The sequence below is a fragment of the Daktulosphaira vitifoliae genome, unplaced genomic scaffold, assembly GCF_025091365.1.
Source record: "Daktulosphaira vitifoliae isolate Bord-2020 unplaced genomic scaffold, ASM2509136v1 Scaffold_1, whole genome shotgun sequence".
NCBI lineage: Eukaryota > Metazoa > Arthropoda > Insecta > Hemiptera > Phylloxeridae > Daktulosphaira > Daktulosphaira vitifoliae.
In genome coordinates, this window is record NW_026099572.1 from 56,493,527 (window position 1) to 56,518,212 (window position 24,686).

A 24,686-nucleotide genomic window follows, 5' to 3' on the forward strand; every position below is an offset into this window, starting at 1 on the left:
TATTAACTAATTTACTTATACGATTAGTAGACTTAATAACACCATTGATTTGATTCACTTATTCCCTGTGGATAGGGGATAAGAATACTTCCACGGCCCCTTTACCAGTCGTAAGAGAAGACTAATGAGGTTGCGTCAGGTCGACAGACGGCGTAAAATTTTTTGTCAAATAGTATGAGGTGTCCTGAACAAAACTTAGGCGAATTGTCCTATCTCAGATGTACGTGGGGACAACAGGTGAGAGGGAATTAAGTAGTTAAAAATGGAGAAGGCCTAAAGAATAAAGTGTTTGATACCAGCCGTACAACTTGTGTGGTAGCTGTTTCACCAGTCATGTGTACAGGCCTACCTAACGCTTGTAGTGTCAATGGTGTAGGGACATCACTACTTAACTCTAGGTTGGACGCGTGTATAAGGGAGAAAGATGGATACAAAGTAAGAATAGGTACTTGGAATGTTGGAATATTAACTGATAGAAGTAGAGAATTAGTAGAAGTATTGAAGAGAGAAAAGTTAACATTTGTTGTCTGCAGGAAACTAAGTGGAAAGGAGAGAAATTGAGGGAAATAGGTGAGGGTTATAAAATAATATAATCAGGTAAGTTTAGTACAAAGAATATTGTAGGGATAATAATGGATGAGGAGATGAAGAATAAAGTAGTAGAATTAGCTAGGAAAAGTGACAGAATTATAGTTGTAAAATTGATATTAGAGGAAAAATTTCTGAATGTAATAAATACCTATGCACCATAAGTAGGATGTGATGAAATAGACAAGGAAGTATTTTGGAGAGAGTTAGATGAGGTGATGAAAGGGGTACCTGGAAATTAGGATGTGGTGATAGATGGAGATATGAATGGACAAGTAGGTAATGATAGAAGAGGATATGAAAGAGTACATGGAGGGTATGATTTTAGTGGGAAGAATGAGGCTGGAAAAAGAATCCTGGATTTCGCAGTATCGTATGATCTTCCTGTGGTTAATTCTTATTTTAGAAAGAGGGAAGAACATTATATAACTTATATGAGTGGGAGAAATAGGACATAGATCGATTATTTTATGTGGAAGAGAGAGAGCGTAAAGCGAGTAAAAGATTGTAAAGTTATAACAGGCGAGAGTGTAACTAGACAATATAGACTGATGGTAATGGAGTTGTGGTGTACCGGAAAGAGAATAAACAAAAATAGAAGAAACAGAGGGGAAAATTGAAGATCCGGTGGTAGAAATTGAAAGGTGAAAATGAAAAAGAGTTTGTAAAGACGATAAAAGAGAGGACGGTGTGGAATGTCAAGGGAGACATAAATGATGTATGGAATAGATTTGCTAGTTGTGTTAAGAATACTGCAAAGGAGATTGTTGGTGAGTTTAAGAGTAGAATGCCAGGAAACAAGGAAACCTGGTGGTGGGATGAGGACGTTAAAAAAATTATCATCCTCTCCAAAATATAAATAGCTCAGAAACTATTTCTTTAGTGAAGACTGCTATAATGTATAGCGTGTCATAAAAGTATATACAATTGATTAGTCATGAAAACTGTTATACTAAATATTATTAGTATAATAGTTTATATTAATTATTTTATATTATTACAATAAGTTATTTTACTAAATAAAAATGTTTTGTGGGAGGGCTAATAAAATATTGGAAAGGAGAACTAAGCCCCCTATTTTTGTCTAGAATTTTTTAATTCATTAAATAAAATGGTAGATATTAAAAGTTGTTAGAATTTAAAACATGTACGATGGACATTTTCGTATACTAATCAGCATTTTTTATTATTATTATGTACGTATTTAAAGTTAACTAAATAAAATTTTGTTTGTCAAAATCTTAAAACTTTAGTCGTTTTTTATATAAAAAAGTGTAGACAAGGCATAGATGGGACAAGTATAGATGATATTTGACAGTGATTAAAATCACTATCATAAGAAACGCTTCGATGCAAATCTGTAGATAGTGTTTCATTTAGAGAAATTGGTGGATTATTCCAAAAGCAACATCAACTCTTATTTTTTTGATTATATCCTGTAAGAACATTTATTACTATGTTCTTACCACTTATATTACACACGTTTTATTTCTATTTATTTAATTCGTAATACATATTAATTAGCATAGAGGGAGATGCTGATGTGACAATTCTACTCGTCTGTAGTCCGGAGCTACTGACGTCGAACTAAAAAAGGGCAGTTGTGTTTGAGTGGCCGTTATAGACATATTTTTCAATATTATTACTTACGTCTTATTTATATTATTTATAACTTAACTTGTTTTATTCAACGACCCGTCTATCGCCAATTTTCATCATAGCCAACCAACTCCGTCTCACTTGGATATACCTACTAACCAACTGTACTAGGATTCAGGTCAGACGTATTGTACATTACATATAACTTATATTTAGTAAATATAAGTTAAAATCGAAAATTTCAACACAAAATTAGCGTTTTTTTAACTACGGCAGCCGTTTCCATGCAGAAAATAAAGTGTCGGGACAAATTTTTTTTTTTCATTTTATAGTACATAAAATAAGCTTTAATTTGATATATGTTTAAAACACGCAGTATTTCCGGAACATTTTCAAAAATTAAGTTGAAAAAGTTAGTTTTTGTAAAAAAGTTGCTATTTTAAATCCCCTTTGTGAGCAGAATAAGTGTTAGATTTTCAAAAAAAATGATATCAAATGAAAGGGAAATATCTTAGGTTTTAGTATAAAAAAAAATTATATTGATTTGTTTATTTTTGAAAAAGTTATGAAATTTTTAAGAAAAAAAATTTTGTTTGTCAAAATCTTAAAACTTTAGTTAACCTCAAATTTTAACGCAATTTTTACTGTTTTACTACTATTTTTCAACGCATTTTTAAATTAAGATCCGAGCTTTAGCCAGTATTAATCAATTTTGAGCTGACGATAGTTATAATAACAATAATAATATCTATTTAAACCAAATGATATTAGAACAAATAAAAATATATAAAATATATAATACATGGCACCTTTCTGAAAAAGCATAGCGTATGAGAGGGATATGTTAGTATTATCAATACTCACCTATCCCATTCTTAAATTAAAGATTTCCTTATTATATTGAATTATACATAATTAAACCTATATACAAGGTTTCGCCTCCCGTTTTTATGTCTATGGTATCCGAGTAATTTTCAAACTATTTCAAGTGTTATTTGCGATATACATACATCGTCGTTTCAATAGTTATATTTGACGAAGCAATTTTGTTGAGTTAATGCGGAATTTTTCTCTGTTCGCTTTTCGCAAGATTTTATCATTATTAATCAGTTTCTAACATCAATTTGATTTTTATCAAATTGTTTGATAATATAACAGTTCGAGATGCCTAAGAATAAAATTTCTAATGAAGATTTCTAAGATATCTAGACTTCAAACATAAGTCATTGATTTTAGACTTGATCATAGCAAATCTCATTTAAGCTGCACTGAAAATTTGTATAATTTATAAGAAAAATATGTAACTACAAATAAATAAATGATGTCTATGTATTGTACTTCTATTTTGATTATTTTAAATAGATACAAACATTTTGAAAATATTATAACGTACAATATAACAATTTGCAAATTAATATTGTGCTTATACCACAGAAGTACCTATTAAATGTTGTTATTTTATAATATATGTATATGTCTTCAAATGAAAGTATAAAAATAGGTACATATTTTTTTTCAATTTTCTTTTAACATTTTTAGGTAAATAAGGTGATATGATTGTTTCAGAACAATACAACAATTGTATGGCCCCACTAATTTTCTCACGACGAAACAAAACATTTATTATAATTTATACAATGAAAATAATTTTAATAATATAATTTTAATTATCTAAAATCTAAGTATTATAGAACATTATGTACATGATGTATTAGACAAAATATTATATAATAATATAAAGTAAACATTTTATTATGATATTTATCTATAAATAATCACATTGTCTTTAAATATTCGTATTGGCAAGCTTTGGTGAATTTACATAAACAATTACAAATATAATAATGAGGCAAGACAATATAGTTGGTTGTTCAAACTTTTGGCTTTGGTAAGACTTTATCTGATTAAGAAATGACTTAGACAAAGTGAATGTTACAAAAAAAATTGGAAAGTGACTAAATGATAATAACATATAAATAATATAATTCGGTTATGGCATAACACGTTATCTTAAGGTAGTAAAATAATATAAAGTTCTAAAATATTAATTACAAGCACAAATAAACATATATATATATATATATACTAAGCAAAATTAAAAAAATATAATGAAATAAATATAGATATAAAAAACAAATAAATTTTGTTTAGACTTTTTCATTTTATATTTTTATTTGTGGTATTCATTTATTTATATTATGAGCACTTGATTTGGACTAACATTAAAATGGTATATTTTATTGTCAGTGACCAGGAAAACTGACAGGTGATAAGAAATCTCCACATCTTGGGAAATTTTCAGGTACTGGAGGTAAGTCAGCGTGAGTTCCAACATGGAGTACCAGATTCATTCCAATTACGATATGGAATAAGAAATGGCAATGGAATAACCAGTAACCTAATTATGAAAAATTGAGTTAAAAAATAAAAAATCGTACATCGATAATAATCGTTTTATTTAAAATAATTTATAAAAAAAATTAAAAAAATATATGAACAGTTACCTGGATTGTCAGCTCTAAACCTGAAGACTACATAACCATTGTTAGGTACAGCAATGGTATCCTTTGATGGTGGTAAGTTGAAGTGTCTGTCAAGAAGACCTCTCCTATCCAAATCTAAAGCATGTTTTAAATTGATTTTCTTTACATTTTTGTCAGGTGAACGTCCCATACCAATGACATTGAATGAATAACCGTGCAAATGGAATGGATGACTTAAGTTGGGTTGTTGGACTAAAAAATTATTAATAAATATAAGGACATTTCCATCAAATATATATATATATATATATATAAATAATTTTTTTTTTAATTTTGATTTAAAAAATATACAATTGGTTTAAGTTTTACCTTCATCGACAAGAACGACTTCTACAACCGCATGCATTGGGATGTCTACTTTGTGTGTGCACATGCAATTTCTACCACAGTTTGGTGGCTTATTGTCTCCGTTACAGAAAGATTCTGGTGGAATATCATCGATCTGAGAAAGCATAGGGGATGCTGGAGACTTGTGAGATATTTCATCAATCAAACTGATAACATGATCTCCACCACCAGGAGCAACTAAAAGCCATAAAAAATAAATATTATTTTTCAAAACTTTTAAATATTTGTGTTTAAAGAATAACCTTATAATTAACATTACCTAAATAATTGTTATATTGATTAGGTTGGAAAAGCTCTTCAGGTGTGTAAATCAAAAATTTGAATGGTAAGAAAATTTTGACATCTGGTCTTTCTTGTAATAGACCCTTATCAACTACTTTAGCATTTTTCAATTGGTTTACACAGACGGCGTCCTTTCTTGGGCGATCACATATGGCATCCAATGGATTCAATACCTAGTTAATCCATCAAAAATCAATTTATATTTAAATACTAATTATTAAAAGTATTATTTATGATTATAAATAATATGATAGTAGTATTATAATTTATTTAAAATTAAACTTACAACTCCTTGTGGTAAACCGACATCATAACTTGGTCTATCAGATTTTGGAACGTATGGACCTCTAGCGTATCTAAGTATACCCACTTGTTGGACACGTTTAATACCACATTCTCCGAGTGCTCGGACTTGAATCCAATATGCTCCCACAGGTTGTTCAGCATTAATAATGAAATCGTATCTTTCACCTAAAATATTAAATTAGTATATTAAAATAAAGTAATATCTAAAATTATTTTGAATATCTAAATTTACCTGAAAATGAAATAATAGTGTTTACGACCACTGGTTGGATGGGCTCTCCATCTGCAGCAATAAGTACTAAAGGATGTCCTTGAATGGTAAGTTGAACTGGACAAACTGATGCTAAAGAATTGATCATACGGAATCTATACCTTCTACCGGGTGTAACGGTGAACGTCTCTAATGGCGTGTTGGTGCTGAACCCAGTATTACGGTCCTAAACCATATAAGTTGAAATAAATTGTTTTTTAATTTATAATTTTTTTTTTTTCAATAAAAAAATACTAACGGTGAATTGTCCTTTGCCGTTGATCAACAATGATTCTGGATCTTGTCCAGTGTTAGCAGCCAATCTACCAGGGAATCTTTCTATAGCATATTCGTGAAGCCAATCAGACAATAATACTACATGAGTAGTCAAATCATAATCGTAAAGATGACTGTTTGGATCATGTGATGGTGGTTGACGTACTACGATACTGCCGTAAATACCATCAATTTTCTGTAGACCTATAATAATTTTAAAAGTATTTAAATTAAATAAGGAGTATGTGTAATTGAATATGTGAAAAATAAAAAACTTTTTAACATTTTTAGTTTACCAAAAGGTGAAAATTAATCGCTTTTATAGTAATGTACTTAAAAATTGGAAGAGAAATAATTAATTAAGTCATACATTCACATTGGCCAATAGATATTAAAAGAATTATTTGTACGTATTAGGACTATTTATAAGTAAAAAAAAAATTATGTATAAGATAATAATGTGTATTTAAGTTTATAATTCATTTGAGCATTTTTGACTTTCTAATGCATAAAATCACCAATTATATGCATTATTATTATTAAACCAGATCTTTAATTTAGTCAATATAATATTATGATCGATATAAATGTAAGTTTTGAGTATAATTTAGGGATAAAAAATAAATTGGATTTTTTTTTGATTAGTTGGTTATAAATCGTAAATTTATATATTGGATAGTTCGTATATGTTTAAAAAAGATTCTCAAGTCACGTTTTGTCAGGGTTTAAACACGTTTTCTGAGCATCACTGTTAACAAATAGGTAAATACGTTACATCTTTAAATAATCGAATGCAAAGCTACCTAACTGCACTATTGTTACTTTCACTACAAATAATATACAATTCATGTGTTATTGGTGACCGTTATTGTGAATATAAGTTTATATATATGTAAATTTTGATAAGCCAGAGTTGATTAGGTGTAATTGATTTAAAAATGCATGTATACTTTTACATGTATTTCTTAACATAAAAAGAAATCTTTGTATAGTAAATACTTAATAATGGTTAAAATTCTTACCGGAATGGGAGTGCCAAAAGTGAGTACCAGCATTTGCATTGAATTGATATCTAAACGTATTACCTTCATGAATTGGACATTGGGTAACATAAGGTACACCGTCATAGTATTGGGTACCTCGCTGGTGAATACCATGCCAATGAATTACCAAATCCATACCTTGCATTTTATTCAAGGTATCAATAACTACTTTGTCTCCTTCACAGACCTACATTTGATATAAATTAATAACATTTTTAGAGAATAAAAATATTTATATTTATATGATTTACCTGTATGCTTGGACCGGGCAACATACGGTTGATTGATAACATTCCTCTTTCAACTCCGTCAGCTAAAATACATTGACATTGACTCCATAAAGTGTTGGTAGCGTTTGGTGTACAAACTTGACAAGCTCTATTTAAAATAAAATTTCAGTTACATAGTATTCTCAATTGTAAGATATATATTTTTAGTTATAGAATCTGAATGGTAAAAAAAAAACACGAAGTTAACTTACGCTCCCAGTACATCGTAAAGTTCAGCCGTAAAATGGTAATAACATATTTTAGGTGGATCTCCCTCCCGGCAAGCCCTAGCGCATTCTTCGGGTGATGATAATTCAGGGTTTTTACGCAACTCTTCTAAACCTCTTTTATCGAAATCTAAAGAAGAGTATCCTAATGGTGGTACATTTACGTGTGATGCCTCAGAAATACCTATTAATAATAAATAAATTTGTAGTTGAAAATAAAAATTGACAGTAATAGTTTTTAACGTCACATACTTCCGAAACCATTGAATGTGGCTGGGTGAGTCTGAACCAGACCATGAGCAGCTGAGAAATAATCTTCTGGTGCAACATAAGCAGCGGAATCATCGTTTATAATTCCATCAGGAGTCCAATGTGATGCCGCTGTTTCTTGATCATCAGAATCTTCTCCTAAAAATTTAATAATTTATGATTAAAAAATTTAAGTTAAGCACTTAATTATTGATTCACGATGAATTCGATTCAGATAATATTTTAAAGAAACATAAAAGTGATAACTGATTGCAAGTTAAAAAAGTCCATAACTTTAATATCTAATAAGTATTACATGTTTTTTAATTTAAAGCTGTCATTAGATTTTTCAATACTAATTAATTTATCGACCTGATTGAATAGTTTTTACTTTGCAATAGTTTGCAATTAATTTTAAATAGGACCTAGATTATTTCTTGTAGATTTTTCAATGAGTATTATGTTAGTTAAAAGAACTATTAAGTCGTTTGATAAATGATGCTTTTTAAACAAATAGAATTAACTTAATGATATTATTCACTTTCTAATTTCACTAGTTTGCAGTAATGATTTAATACAATATTTAAATTCCATTATTTAAATACAAAAATACTATAATATATAACGATCAATTAAATTATGTATATTTATATTTGTATATTTGAATTTTAAAGTGGTTTTTGTTTTCTAGTAGAAACGTATAAATGGTTTATAATCAATAAACAATAATTGAACTTTATTTTTATGAATAGATATGTATAATGTATTTATATAATGTAATTATTTAAAAAAAGTAACGTTAATGACTGGTTAAGATCTATTTAGTTCACTTTCAATTCAAACATGATTATTTTTGTTTCTGGCTCGTGGTCACGGTTCCGTGACTGTTTAATCTTCAGTATCGTATCAATAAAAATAATTTCCAGAAAGAAAAAATAACAATATGCTACCTTTAGAATTTTTTATGAGGTTCGGATTATGAAAATACCATTTTTTATATAAATATAAAATCATAGCATTTATTAAACATTTTTCAAACAATTATTCATAAAAATTATGCAAATTGTATTCGTTTTATTACAATTAACGTATTTTAATAATATAATTAATAATAATTTATTAATAATTTTGGTTAGTAAAGCATTTATTCAGCATTCACTCATATATTAGATGTTTGTGGTTAACATTAAAAACAATTGTATAACATGAACTTACAAATTAATTACCTTAATCCAAATTAATTAAATCTAATATTAGAAATATGAAGTTCACGTGATAGCGTATCTTAATATATTAATAATATAACTATAGCATAGGTCAAAACAATGCTCATAATTTCGACCAAAAACCTCAAAAATATATAATACTTATAACACGCACTCACGCGTTAAAAATGATTATTCGACCAATTATATAACAGACAACTTTTTCAATTATTTTATTTCCACGTTTAATGTCAACAATAAAAAAATTGTTACCAGACAAATACCACGCTGACATCCTAAACCCGGAAATTAAATTCCCTGTTATTTCGATGTTATGACGTAGTATAACCGCCTTAACCTCTATACAAAATCTAGAGTAAAAATGGCTTGTATTTTTATTTCGCAAGTTTTATTTCATTCAACGATCACTCTTACAAATAAAAAATTGATTTTGTTATTTGCCAACATTGAATGGAGCAAATGTTATTAAATGTACTAAATTAATTGTGTTTTTTTGTCTAAATGTGCACTCGAATTAAATTATATGAAAAATCAAATAAAATTAAAAACATTTTATGTGTTCTTATAAAGGTATTTATTTTTTAAAGGTTGATTTGGTATTCTTTATTCTATTAGATAACCGTTCGTTGTCTTTCATAATTTCTTTTTGTATTCTCGCATTATTTATAGCTGCACTCGACTTGCCAGTTCTTTTTGGAGCTGGAGACTTCATGAAACGCCTAGGTTTTGCATTTTCGATTTTGTCCTTAATTATCTGGTTAGTTAAGTTAATCTGCCAGATTTGCTGATCAGTAAAAGAAAAATTTTTTTTACGTTTACCATAAGAACTACAATTGCTTTGACCACTCTCGGAACCACTAATTGTCGATCTAATCTTCATGTTACTACAATAACGGCTACCCATTGATAAGTTTGAAAGCTCTGATCGAAATGTCACAATTCAATAAAGAAGAAAAAATAAAATGATTACATATTTGTCAGGTAACAAGCTTGTTGATATACTCTAGTAATATTTTTTTTTTAGCCGCTTACTATTTTTATTTTTCGCTGTATACATCAATATAGTCTAACGTAGCTAATACACATTTACATGTTCACGTATAGATAGGTTTAATTTATATTTTATATATTATTTGAAGCAATAAATCATAGTGATAACATTAAATTATAAAGTCATATGGAAATATTGCATTCGAAACTGAAATGTGATAATTTATTTGTGAATCGTGAATTGTGTTTGCTTATAGATTTTAAAATAACAGCAGTGTACACAAAAAAGAGAAATCTATAGCATTCTGCTAAGTACACAGATTAATGTATAATAATAGTCAGCTGTACCAAAATCTAAACGTTATCGGGAACTGTACTCAAGTGTTTCTATACGTCGGCCGGAATTGTAATTGGATAATTATACGGTAATTACGGTCAGAGAGTTAGTGACGTGACGTTGGATTGATATAATAATAAAACTTTCTGAACAAGATTTCCATCAAGAAATCATAATTATTGTTATGGAGTTGAGCAAAAGTTACACGAGTTGAACCTAAAAAAAACATATAGCTTATTGTACTACAAGTACATCTTTTAAATTCTATTTATTAGTGGCATCGACATTTAAGTGAAACTCTCAGAGTGCATTTTAGTGTAATATATGTTGGACAGTAATATGCTTACTGGGCGAGGTTATCTTTATCTAGTATCGTAAAGATATTATAGTGCACAATAAAAATAAAATATAGTAAATAGTCATTAAAAAATGAGACTAGAATAGCAGCTGGCACACGTCTCTATAGTGAAAATGTGTAATTATTGCTGTGAATGTTTTCTGTAATGATACATCATTTATTATAAATGCTTTTGAAATTTACACCCAATCTATTAATAGTCTCATCGTAAATTGTCATGTTACGAATTTTTGAGTTAAGTTTACCTAGTAGATATTAAAAAAAACACCATAAAACTATTATAAATCTCGTATTTCTCTCGCATAATTTCATTATAGTTTCAAATTTCGAGTGGACCGGTTAACATAATTATGTGGTATAATAGGTGACTGTTATTAATAATTAAAATATAATTTGAGTGCTTGTATATTACCATTATACGTATAACTATACTAATTTTGCTAAAAAACATTAGGTTAAGGGTGCATTGTGTGATCCCTTATGTGATATCTGATATAATTAATTTGATAAAACACTTTTATCTTTAACACGGCTTCAATTGTTTCATATTATATTCAAAAAAATCAAACATGACTGAATCATTTTATAAGTTATCAAGTAAATTTTACTTGAAATTTATATCTAAAAAAAATGTAGTTATCTTTAAAATAATGTAGTAAAAAATTAATAGAACTTATAAATTAAAGGCTTTTAAATTGAAAGTTGACATTGCTAAAATATTTGATATGAAACGTCAATCCTTAGTTTAGAATAGGCATATGTCAGATATTTTTTGATTTTTATTACATAATTTATACTAAAATTATTCAATTTGAAGCAGTTTTTTTATAGTATGTATACCATGTGTTGTTGAAGTGAAGGAGTTAACACCTTAGATAAACAATTTAAGGTTTTCTCTTAAATAGCTTTGGGCTTAGAGATTAGATGAATGGCAATTTTTGAGACCGATGTCACTTATCCAACTGTAATAACTAGTAGAATCATATTGTCATTAATTACTTATTAATATTTTACCTGAAAACCGGATGTATAACTTTGTGACTTTCTCGTTTTTTTTATACCGGTTTTAGCGGTCCAAAATTGATCCAAAATAGTTGCGAACTCGTATTTGTCATTTTATGTGACGTCGCTATGTCAGTGAAACGGTAGCCAATTGTGCCACTAGTAATTATGTTCATGTGATAAGATTATAGCAATCTATATAAGTTTAATATTAAGATTACATAAAAACAGTTTTCGACCGTTGTAACTATATGGTATTTCATCCATAACAAAGTGTTTAATATTTAGTTTTTATTTTGGTTTTATTATCTAAATATACAATGCACGTTTGTTTACTTCCTAAATTTCACCTTATTCAAAGTGCATTTAGTTTATGTGGAAACATTGCATTCATACGTTAACTTCAGTTTTTTAACATTATTACAATTTCTACATTTATGTCAAAACTTAAACAGGGTAATGAGATGCCCTCGGGTTATATTTAATGCATGTGACGATCATGATGATAGACCAAACCTGTTTGGTGGCCATCTAGAAATAGCTATTTTGCGTAAGTACTATGATAGAGTTAAGCTTTACAATGACACTATTTATTGGCCACAGAATCGTTTTGACACCTTCCGTGTACTCGTGAATGAATATGTTAACGTATTATATTACAAATGGTCAAATTCGATTTACAATCGAACGTCTAGTGTTAATATATCATCGATCTAGACTACACGTGTGTACTTTTATCATAAAACGATTTTTGAGAATATCCATTGATTAACTTGAGATGATATTGGTTGTAGGCCAAGTTTCACACTCATGTGCTACTGAACAACGGCACCTATCGCTACACAATTGCATTTTGTCATTGGTACTATTAGTTTCACTGACTCTCGGTGACATTGCAATGATTTAGCCGGATAACAGTTAGTATATATATCAATTGATCGCAAAAAAAAAGAAACATGCATTTTCAATACAGCGAAAATTATTATTCAAAATTAACGTCCATCCGTTTGTATAATAGACTAATTAAATATGCAGTATACATGCATATTTAATTTTTATACAGTACGTACTTTCACAGACAGTTAGGTGATTGTTTGTTTGCATTAATTTTATTCAAGAAATCGATAACGCTAAAGATATAATTTCTGTTTTATTGCAGTCAACTCTCTTACTAATATTCAATTTCTGTATTCTTGTGTGTCGCATATTGGATACGGTATGGTAAAAAATAAAAGTTTAATCTAAGATAGGACTTACACGTTTTATTTTTTATCGGAGCAGCAGTTGGACTCGTCAAGAACCGCCAAAGGAATAATAATATTATCGTTATTATAACATTGCTTAAGATCATGGTCTGCGTGTACTATGATATTTTAAAGTATATTTCGTGCGTGATAGGAATGATAATTGTGACCACGATAAAAACAACACAGTCGTATGCAGCCAAGAAAGCGTGAACGTTATTAAAAAACGATCCCACCGGATGTGTCTTGTGATGTATGAAGTTCTCTGGGCTTCTCAAAATATACGAACAGTAACACGGATTTAAAAGAATACTCAAATTTTGATGCAAATTCTCTAACCTTATTTCACGACATCACGTATATTATATACGTGATGTAGTAAAATGAAGTAGTAATTTTGTAAATTATTTTTTTTCGTGTAAGTCAACGGGTGGTACTATTAAAGAAGAAGTACAAAGTAATAAAACATCAATGTTTATAGATGTTAATAATTAAACACCCATTTGAAATAATATTTCAGAGTTGTATTTTGGCAATAGTAGTTGTTTGAAAACATAATATTTAATTTATAATTGCTAATATAAACCAAACAAATTTAAAAATAACTGTCCGGTTTTGAAATTTCTGTTAAAACTTGTCTATAAACAGCGGCGTATTTATATGCAGGCAACTGCCTACAGAGCATATTTTAAGGGGCGGCAATTTTTGAAGGCCAACAAATTTATAAAAAGTGAGTTATTTTTTTATTGTTGTTATGACATATTGACTTCCTAATAATTATCATAATCGTTTACATTTATTGTGTATTTATGATATGTATATTAATAGCTACGAGCAATTTATTTTTTGATTTATTAATAAACATAGATTTGCTTAAAAATAATTTTAAATACTTTTTTCGAGGAACAATTAATAGTGTTTTGGCGAAAATGTATAAAAATGAACCCACTCCGTCATAACGTAATGAAGGTCGGCAAATTTTTAAATGCCTATAGGCGGAAAATATGTAAATACCCCCGGTCTATAAATTATTAGTGTGAATAACATATAAACTAATATTGTCAGTTTAAAAAATGAGACAACGTTTTTTGATGCAGAATTCATTGTACATATTAGTTATTAAAAATTATGTTTTTGCTTTCCCTGCAGAAAATTATGCACACGCAAATTCTTTGTGTTAACTCTCACCCAGCGTCTCGCGATTCATACACAATATTTGTTATAGATAGTACTTAAAAGACACCAGCTTGATGATTAAAAAAATCGTTCTATTTGTAATATTTTATTTGTTACAATTTTTTTGTGATTTAAAATTTATTGTGACCGTGTTTTTTTACAAATTTGATTTTCACCGCTCAATTTTCAATGGGAGAGTATCTTGTGTATTTTCCCAGTACCTTTCTACAGTTGTCATCTATCATTAAATTATTGTTAGCATACAATCAGTGGTATGTATCGTCTTCTTAACAATTTCTAAAAATATTAAATCTAATCAACACGATAATGTAAATTGTGTTATCTATGTATTGGTAAAAATCAGTTTGTATATCAAATAATTAGACAATTTTTTTTTCTAATTCAAAAATTATATTTTACTGTCAGCGTTTGTTGGATAAGAAACATAAATTTTCAAATGAAATTTTTGTGCGAATCCATATTGCTATATACCAACTAAATGTTTCGCGTGGCTGAGCAATCGCACTTACTATTTGCATATGAGAAGACATGGAAATTCAATAAGAAAGTGTGATGTAATCGAATGTGTGTTGATGACTGTTAGCCTGTTACCAATTCAAATTTTAAGAACATTTCCAAAGAGTACAATTAGTTATCCAACGGTGTAAGCTGTTTTTTTTATTACGTTGGCACTTAAGTACAATAAAAACCACAACGTTACACGAAACCAAACATTCTAGTTATAAAAGAGCTTTCTTTGACTATTTTTGAACAAGTGAATCGTTTTGACAAGTACAGTTGAACTTCTAAAATTCAGTTTGGATTATAGATCTTTTGAAAATATTTAAAGTTTAATCTTTACAAAAAAAAAAACTTAACGATAATGAGATGTTGTTGACTTATTTCAGATTGAATATAAAATAATGTACTGATTGACAAACGAAACAGAAATTCTATAAACTTCCTTAGAAACGTATATTGTCAAATTCGAAAACGCGCACACACACACACACACACACACACACACACACACATATATATAACCAGATAAATGGTTTGGGTTGTGTTCTTATGCCGGATCTTATTTTAGCTGACGATCGACAAAGATTTCTCAACGCTCGAGCATGTAATAGAAGGTGAATGTTCTGAAATACTTTATAGGATCGATTCGGCGTCAATTTCCACGCTTATAATATCGGAGGTTGGTCTGAAAAGCACAAGAATAACTGAAAATCTGAACACTTGTTAACCGGGTAGGTTTCATAATATTCACCAAATTTACCATGCACATAAAAGTATACTATTCAAGGTAAATTTTTGATATTCTATCGATTTTGTTAGTTATAACGAATAATAATAATAAATGTGTTTAAAAATAGTTAAAAACATAAAGTATGTGTAAACGCGTATATCCGTAGCCAATCGTTTAGTGTGTTTAATTTAGCTTGCCATTAATACTCAGATAAAAATGCGTTAAATTGTCAATGTATAGTGTTTGGGTGATTACAATCGACTTGTTTTCCGGCTGCTGTTATACCTCAAACGGGAAAACCGCAAATTAAACGAATAGGAAAATCCCCTCTTGGCCGAATTTAGATTTAGTTTCAGAATAACCAATCGGGAGAGTTTTGTCATAACCGTATGCGAATCCGGTTACTCATTTAAAGGAGTTTCTACTATGATGACGTTTTAAGAATCACTCGTTCAAGTCTTCGTGAAGCGCTAAAAAAATAACGAATTTTTTTCAAAATAAAATAATACACGTGTTTGTAACATTATCATGATAATGCATCTACTAGACGATGGGAAAACTAAATGTTTTGTGTAAGAACAAATATCAACTATGAAACGGTTATTCTATACAAGGCGTACCACCTATAACCCTATCCTGTCAGTTTTGCAATACTGTCCCGTTGTTAATCGTGTGAAAATGACAGTGGATTTTCTTTATCTCCGCTGTAATTATGTATCCTTGGCTGTTGGTTGCTGTCTTTATCAATAGACGTAGTATAGTCTTAATAATTGTGTCCGCTTAAAATCTCGAGCCGGTGTGTAATCGTTATCATCATTCATACAACTGTTATTTGTCTCACTACTGTCCTTATTGTTTTTTTTTACCGCGACCAAGTAGCAACATTGTGGTTCATTCGCATTTGAATTTATAACAGTCTATGCGTCAGTCTTGACTACATTAATATTACGTAGTACATACAACACTAGTAAATTCGTTATCTACATTTACGTTACAGTGGTTAATTGTTTTTATCTGTCGACAGCGTGCGTGTTATAATAATTTGTAACAATAATAAAAAAGTAATGAAAAATCCTTGCCCCAAATTCTTCCACGGACGCTGAAGGACCTATGACCTATGCTGCCATGCGTTACCGGCTTGTTTGAGGCCGTTAATCAGGTTGAAGTTCGACATGGACGAATTAATTGGATGACGATAATTAAAGTAATAATTATGTTTTACATTTTAAAATATTGTTGCTATCTAATGGCTTGTTAAATCAAATATCGTATAAAAGCTATAAAAAAATCAATCGCTCAAGAAGTGGCAGCAGACATGGAGTTATATTTGTTATCCTAGCGGAACACTATTCAGTTTTTATTTATAATAACAGCACTTGATGGAAAAATATGAAAGTGAATTGTTATTAGAGTAATAATAGTGCTTAATGATTTTTCTATAGATACATTTCCCGTGTTCGTCTCATCATGAAGAGTTTATCGTTTGTTATGAAAACTCCACGTCTATAAATAATGCGAACTGAAAGGAAAAGTGGCAACGTGAATATGATAAAACAATTATGCGTCTGCCAATTTCATCGAACAATTATTATTACTGTATATTTTTTCTGTAGTTAGATTTTCTCGTTGTATGGAATATACACTACAATACGATTACATTTGTAGTAATTTTCATTGACTCTCGTCCCATGTTTGATTTAGCAGTCTAAAATTCAAAAGTATTGAACTGCACGATTTCCAATTTCTAACTAACTATTTGCTAATATTTTTATCATGGCGTCATCTGGTAATAATCATTTTTCAGAATAAAGAAATATTATCAATAATAACAGTAATTGCACAAAATTACAACGTAATAAAATAATTATTACAGTTATTACCTTATTGTGTGAAATGTATAGCAGTGAGTGTTCTTTTAAAAACCGTTCAATCATTGTTTGATATCATTCTACATTACTCCTTTTGAAAAAAACATAAGCCAATAGAAAAAAATATAGTTCAAACTATAATTTTATCAAGCTTTCCATTACAGTAAAATAGTATCAATATTTTTCCTTTTTTACAAAAAAAAAAAAAAAACTGAAACGCCGTTTAATGGAAGAACTTAGATAGTTATTTTTTTTTTTAATCAGTTTAAATTTTATATTCACCATATTAGTATTATCAAAGCTGTACGTGAGAAATTTAATAAAAAAAAACAGGAAGAGTGAACATCATTACAACATGGTATACATAATACTATTTTCTAGGTGTTACACATAGTGTCGCTAAGGTGAACGGTTATCACCAAACTGCTGTGCATGTGCAAATGTATGACAACAGTAATTTTTACACAGAAAACCTAGTTTTGAATTCTTAAGTATGTAAGTACAAATGTAACTGTCAAACAGTTAGTCTACAAACTCATTAATACGTGTACTGTGTCTGAGTTGTGAAAAATATGATAATGGACGTAGTAAATAAATTTAAGTAAAAATATTTTAATCTATATACTAATGTTAGGCTTCATTATATTTTGTACATAATTTTTGTTATATAAACAATTCCGTATTTGGATTAAGTTTTCATTTGCATTAAGTGAACTGTAGGAGCGGGCCATTATCAACTAATACACGGGTGATTATAAGTCGCGGTTATCAATTACTAAGGTTTCAGTTAAATTAAATAATGTATGCGTCATTGTAATGAACAATAGATACTATCGAGTGTACGTTACCGGTCCATCTAGATGTCATTGGCCTTCGGTAAATACTAGTCCTACGTTGTTTTGTATTAACGGGAAGTGTATCCTTTTTTTACTCATTCAATAGTCGCCGACTCGCTTAAATTTAAGATAGAGTGTCACGAAATTAAAACGAATGTCTGTAGTGAGCGGAGTCTAAGAAAAAGTTTACATTTGGTATGTAATTTATAAGCCGCATAGTTTTAGATGCGTACGGCGCATATAAGGCTCGTCATATCTAAATCGAACTTCTGCATTACAGTTCAATAAATAACAAACGCCGACTCAGATTTTTTTAAACGCATTTAACAGAACGTTTAACCTTCGTAGCAGTTGTATTATATCTTCTAATTTCACTTTCTATCTGATGAAAATATTGTTAAACTAGTTCTGAAAGCAGGCTCGACTGCATTGGAACTCTGAAAGACCATCGTATCCGCTAAATTTTTTTTAATACCATGCAAATAAATGCATTTTATGACGGACTAAAACCTGCTTTTGTGAAGTTTTAAGGGTTTCTCTCAAAATATCAACCATAAACCAGGCCGAGACCAATTAATTTCTTGAATAGGCGTATAATATGTTTTCGTAAAAATTGAATGAGACGTGACCAAAATTGGTCTAGGTATATATACGTCTTAACAACCAATGTATCGTACTGAAATTCGCGAGACGGATTTTCTTTTTAGTGTATTTTACCGAAAATAAGACCACGTTGACCGCCAAGGATGTACTGTGGCTGCCGTTTAGTATATCCTCTACCAGTGCAAAGTATTAACAGTCTGCAAATACCGTTGATCCAATACAACTGATGTGTGCGTGCAAAATTCTGACCGTGACACGGATAAACGCGTGTTAAGATTGACCCGATGGAAGTCGGTTGCGACAACCAGTCACGACTGTTCGGTTGCCGAAGTCGCGCGCGCCAAAGGTCAGAGAAGTTCACTCCCAGGAGCCGCTTTGGTAAAACCGCCGCCAAATACATAATAATTAATCACTACAAACATGTGCTACAATACTTTTAGTAGTTTTCGATGTATTAATATAAATTATTTACGGTAGTGAGTATATTACTGAAAAAATAATAATTTATGGGATAGACTGCAAATCGTGACTCATGTGTACTAGTTAAATACGCGAATAAATGATTTTTCCAATAAATAATAATTACAACTTTAAGACAATCAGTTCTTTAATAGCAGTGATTACAGCGTTTCATGTTGATTATTTTTTACAATGTACAATTTCGATAAACGATGGAAACAGAGTGGTGAAAAAACAATTTTCCATAGCTGTTACGGAACAACTCCCTTCCAGATGAAATAAAAATAAAAACTAAGTTTTCACGGCTGTTTTACTCGATTAAATAATAATGCGATCATAGTATCTTCTTGAAGACAAAAAAAAAAAAAAAATTGATAACTATATAAAAAAAGTATAACTGTTATCCAATGACAAATGACGGTTGTTCGGTTTTCACTTTACGTTTCTAATTTAATGGCTATCTAAGTAGGTTTATGACACAAAATTATTTATCCATTTAAATTTTATTTACATTAATTTTTCTAGTAAATGTGGAATTTTTGCAAAGTAAAAATCTATTGTAATTATCAATTAACAACCATATCATAATAAGGTACTAAAATAAAAAATATGTGAACTTGAATATCAGAGACTTCAACGAACGGTTATGATGTCCAAACAGTAATCGTTACTTATTCAAATCGTCAATATTTTGTAAGTTAGTAGTAAACATCAATTATTTTTTATAATTACACCGATATTCAATTTCTAAAATATATTATTTACCGGGATGCTTATTGATTTTCATTCCGTTGTAAGTTGAACTGTTCTCCGATTTTGTGTGGGTCAGTACGATGGTGGATTGTACCGGGGCCGGTACCAATTGCAGCATGGCGACCGCCATGACGGTTAGACACACGTGGTTACTATGCATGATTTCGATGCGATTTTTAATTTAAAACTGGCACAGTCGTATGCGCCAAAAAAAAAAAAAAATAATTACCCCAAAAAGAAACACTGTAATTCTATTTAAAGCTATTTGCCCACACCTTTAAAATTTAGAATTAATTCAGAAAAAAACTTCAGACTTGAGACAAAACGCGTATTAAACGACAACTGACCGGTCGTGTAGCTATTTTTACATAAATTCTAAGTAATACTTCTTATTCCGACAGCATCGACCGAATGGCAGCGTGTGCTATTCGGAAGAAAGTGGCCCTGGTGTCGGACCAACACTCGCGAATGAACTGAATTTCTTGTTGGTCGCGATTAATTGACTAAACTACTCTCTTTTAATGACCTAACCACCGCCACAACTGTCGCTTACAGCGCCATCGTCAGTATTTTTCCTTTCCATTTCTTTACCGCCTATAATACCTACAATGATTTTACCTTCGTTTTTCAACGCGACGTGAATACGTCATAAGACTACCACCAATTCACTAAAATATCAGTGATATTTCATTATTATTATTTTAATTATGATTGTATTTACATATTAAATCAACTCAAAAATTGAGGAAAGGGTAAATTACAAAGTCGTTAAATCATGCCAAGCTGTATTTTTCCTAATTGTTTTAAGTTCAAGTACTGTTAATACAAAGTAATTATTAAGTTCAAGTAAACATTTTTTTTACAGGAGTCTTTCAAAGCGATTAAGTTTTTTATGAAAGGAACTGGTTAGTTTTAATGATCAAATATTGTAAATAGAAATGTTTAAAATGTTGATTCTAAACAGCCTATCTCACGGTGGACTTTTCAATAATGATAGTTAAGTCAACATTTTTGTATCGAACCACAGTTATACATTTTAGGTCAATTGTTGTTATATAATGTCTATAATGTTATTTGTAAGATTAATCTAATTATTTTAAATTTGGTTTCATTCGAGTTCTGTTTTTGAAAAATAATTATTATATATTTAAGTTAAGAATTAATAGCAAATAAAAATTATAATTAATTAATTATATATATATATATATAGATTTTGTAATCCTCTAGTAGTTCGATATGAAATGTTCAAATAAACTTATTTCTATGCTGATTTTTTATTTTGAACCGACACTAATAATTTTTTTTGTTGATCATTTGGTATAATTGAACTTAAGTAAGATATCTGGGCCTAGACTCTATACAATGATTGAGTTTGCATTTCTCTCTTCGGCGTTTAATTGTTATTGTACCAAGAGAGCACTGAGTTTGTCAGTAGCAATTAACAATGATTAGTTATTCACATTCTTCAAGTTCTCACATTTTGCTTAGGTTATAATATTTTTCGGAACAAGCATATTATATTATTCTAGTAGAAAGTGATCCAAAATACTTTCGAAAAATTAATAATATCGATTAGTAGTACTCATAAATCATAACTTTATTTAAGTACATCACTGCAAGTACTTCACTTAAAAATAAATTTCTTTACAAGTTACATTCATTGAGTTACTTCTTAAACAAATGTCGAACTAAACGTAGTGTCTGTAAGCTTACTATTTTCCTTTAAGTCTTATATGAATATGAACAATTTTATTCCCAGCTATGTTCTTTTCGTTATTCTGGAATTTTTTCATGTTTGTTAGCGCCTGATCTCCCATTTGTGTCATACGCAATGATGTTGTGTCTTTATGTTTCCCGAACAGGCCTTGAAACGGTTAAATTGAGTAACGCGAACCGTAGCTTGGAAATAATTTGATGAAATTATATCAACTATATTAATAAATAGTGTAAATTTTATTTTATATTACCCATTTAATTATATATACGTTAAGACATGAATGATCAAAATTTTCATTTTAATATTGCTGAAATATGGTTCTATGTAACTTCTGTTTTAACATATTAAAATTTTCTGTTGTGTTTTTTTAACTACCCTGAATGAATCAACTATTTTTTTTTTTGTATATAAAACGTAATATTAACAAGAAACTTCTAACAAAAATTTCCATATGAATAATTGACAAACATTGAGTATGACGTAATATTAAAAAGGAAATGCCATGAAAACTTTTTCATATAAAACTTATTTAATTAAATGAATCATTGAACATAATTTATATCCTTATTATTTTAATTTTGGAGTATCTTTAAAAATAATAGTCCCGGTTTTTTTTGAATGATGTGGTTTTGTATGTCTATTATAATGGTTGTGTAAGTTATTTGTTTTCATGTTCTTAGGAAAATATTGAATGAATCACATATTTCAACACTTTCTTGAATATTCATAGATTTGATATAAAACATTAGTAATGGGTAATATCATATTATTTTTGTATACATCTTACTTATTATTAAAAAATAATTAAAAAGCAACAAGATTCATTATTTTGAACAATTTTAAATATAATAAAATAAGTACAATACTTAACTAGATAGTTAAGTTGGATCTACCTATATAAAACTACTTACGTAACCAAAATTAAACAAGAAATTGATCAAAAGTCAACTTACGAGCATGGATTTAATGAGAAGTAATTATGATTCGATCATTTAAGATCTTTTAAAATAAACAACTTAATTTTTGAGATGTCTATTTAAAAAGTCCCCAGAATCTTAACTTAATGTCTTTAATATTTATGTTTTTTAATAAATAAATAATCTTTATTATTGAGACAGTGTATTTTCCAAAAGACATTCATTCAATATTAGTTAGTTAATCTTCAATCTATTATTATTTAAGCACAAAACGATTTGTTAACTTGCACCTGTGAAATAGTTGACTGTTTTACAAATACTACACATCAATTTCCTTGCTTTTTAATACAAATAGCTGATGTGCAAAACTCGCTTGAATAGTTTTTAGATAAATGGTCTAAAAGATTAATGATTCTACACAAAATAGGCCGATACTAGTTTAAATCTAAATAAACTCAAATGAAAACTTGAATTTATTGCTATTAAAGAATAAATTACAATTATAATTTCTATGATTTTTTAACACAAAATTAAATATACAATTTAAATTTTAATAATAACTCTTTACATATTAATCTTTCTTGGACTAAAACCTAGAATCTTATTTTCTAAAGTATATTAAATAAAGTTTGTGCAAGTTCATTGATATTTTGTATATATCGTTCAGAAACACTTTATTTTGAAAAAAATTATCAATTGTCGATGATTTCGAAATGTTTGTGTTATGCTTCGGTTTCATCATGTCGGTAATCTGTAGGAGCCCATCTGGTTTTACTCTGTGTACTGTTTCACTTTTATTTTCTGTACTAAATTTCAGCGCATTAATAATAGTTATCGGTCGTGGGAACCAGTGTAAATTTTCAACTATTAAGGTAAAGAAGGACAATATCCAGACTGACTACCAACAATATGAGTGAATAATATAAATACAATTATAAAATTTTTTTAAAAGCAAATATAAAATATAAATTCCTAAAAAATATATGGAAAGCAAATTGTAAATTTTAAAGGTTCTCAAAGGTGTGAGGTGAATAAATTACTTATTAAATTTTGTATATTTAATGGCAAATGTTTACATTTTAGCTCGTAATAGTTCAATAAATGGCTATTGGCTAGTGAAGCTTGTTTGGCATATGTCATAACTATATGTCTGCTGATCGCTCTAGTTAAGTTAAAAAAGGAATCATATATATATATATATAAACAAATACAAATGTAATTATAAACAATCAAGTGCGTACATTTATATAACATTATTACAGCCTAATGTACCCTTGAGAAAACTTCTTAATCGTGCGGTTTGTGATGTATCTTAATTATCCGTATAATTTTTATGAGAATCCGTTTAAAAGTGTATCGCTGTCATGCAATGAATAGATAAAAATCACTTTGTTCGTAAATCGGTTGAGGTGTCAAGTGTTATTGGACAATACAGAGTGACGATCGCCTATGAATATAATGGACCTCCTGTGTGTTTAGAAATTCATTAATCTTCATCCGGCGTTTCTCAAACGGTTTCACACGTTTGGTATGGGCTTTCTTGATTAAGAGAAAAATGACGTAAAGTGAAACATTGGCACCTATTATCCTAATGATTTCAATAATTACCCATCATAAAATAATTATTCATTCTCTTTCTTCCTAAAATAAATTGCCGAATAAATTGTTTTTTCTAATCACAATTTCTAAAGAAAATTATTATTATTTCATTGAGAAGTTTTAATTATACAAAACAATTATTTTATTACGAATTCAATAAAGGAAGTATTTTAAATAAAATTTGTTGTACTATATTTTTTAAACCAAAATGAAGAGGCTAATTGGTATTTCTCAGTTTTTAACGCGATTAATTTGATTATGTAACACAAATGAAAAGAAAATATTTGAAAACGAACCAAAGAGTAAAATGGAATAAAATAGTTATTGCAAAGTTACATAGTTGCAATAGTTCTATAGCTGATATAACTC

At 29.0% G+C, this 24,686-nt stretch overlaps 1 protein-coding gene across 1 annotated transcript; it reads right to left on the reverse strand.

Annotated features, from left to right (window-relative positions):
• Nucleotides 1–3,498: 3,498 nt before the first annotated feature.
• LOC126906808 (uncharacterized) lies at nucleotides 3,499–20,579 on the reverse strand. Its single transcript, XM_050687680.1, has 12 exons — nucleotides 20,097–20,579; nucleotides 7,984–8,139; nucleotides 7,717–7,915; nucleotides 7,487–7,613; nucleotides 7,215–7,422; nucleotides 6,176–6,396; nucleotides 5,899–6,103; nucleotides 5,647–5,831; nucleotides 5,338–5,533; nucleotides 5,040–5,255; nucleotides 4,692–4,922; nucleotides 3,499–4,585 (listed from the first exon to the last, which is right to left on the reverse strand). Exons 1-12 carry the CDS (start codon nucleotides 20,242–20,244, stop codon nucleotides 4,431–4,433), a joined length of 2,247 nt encoding a protein of 748 aa, XP_050543637.1. The 5' UTR covers nucleotides 20,245–20,579; the 3' UTR covers nucleotides 3,499–4,430.
• Nucleotides 20,580–24,686: the final 4,107 nt, after the last annotated feature.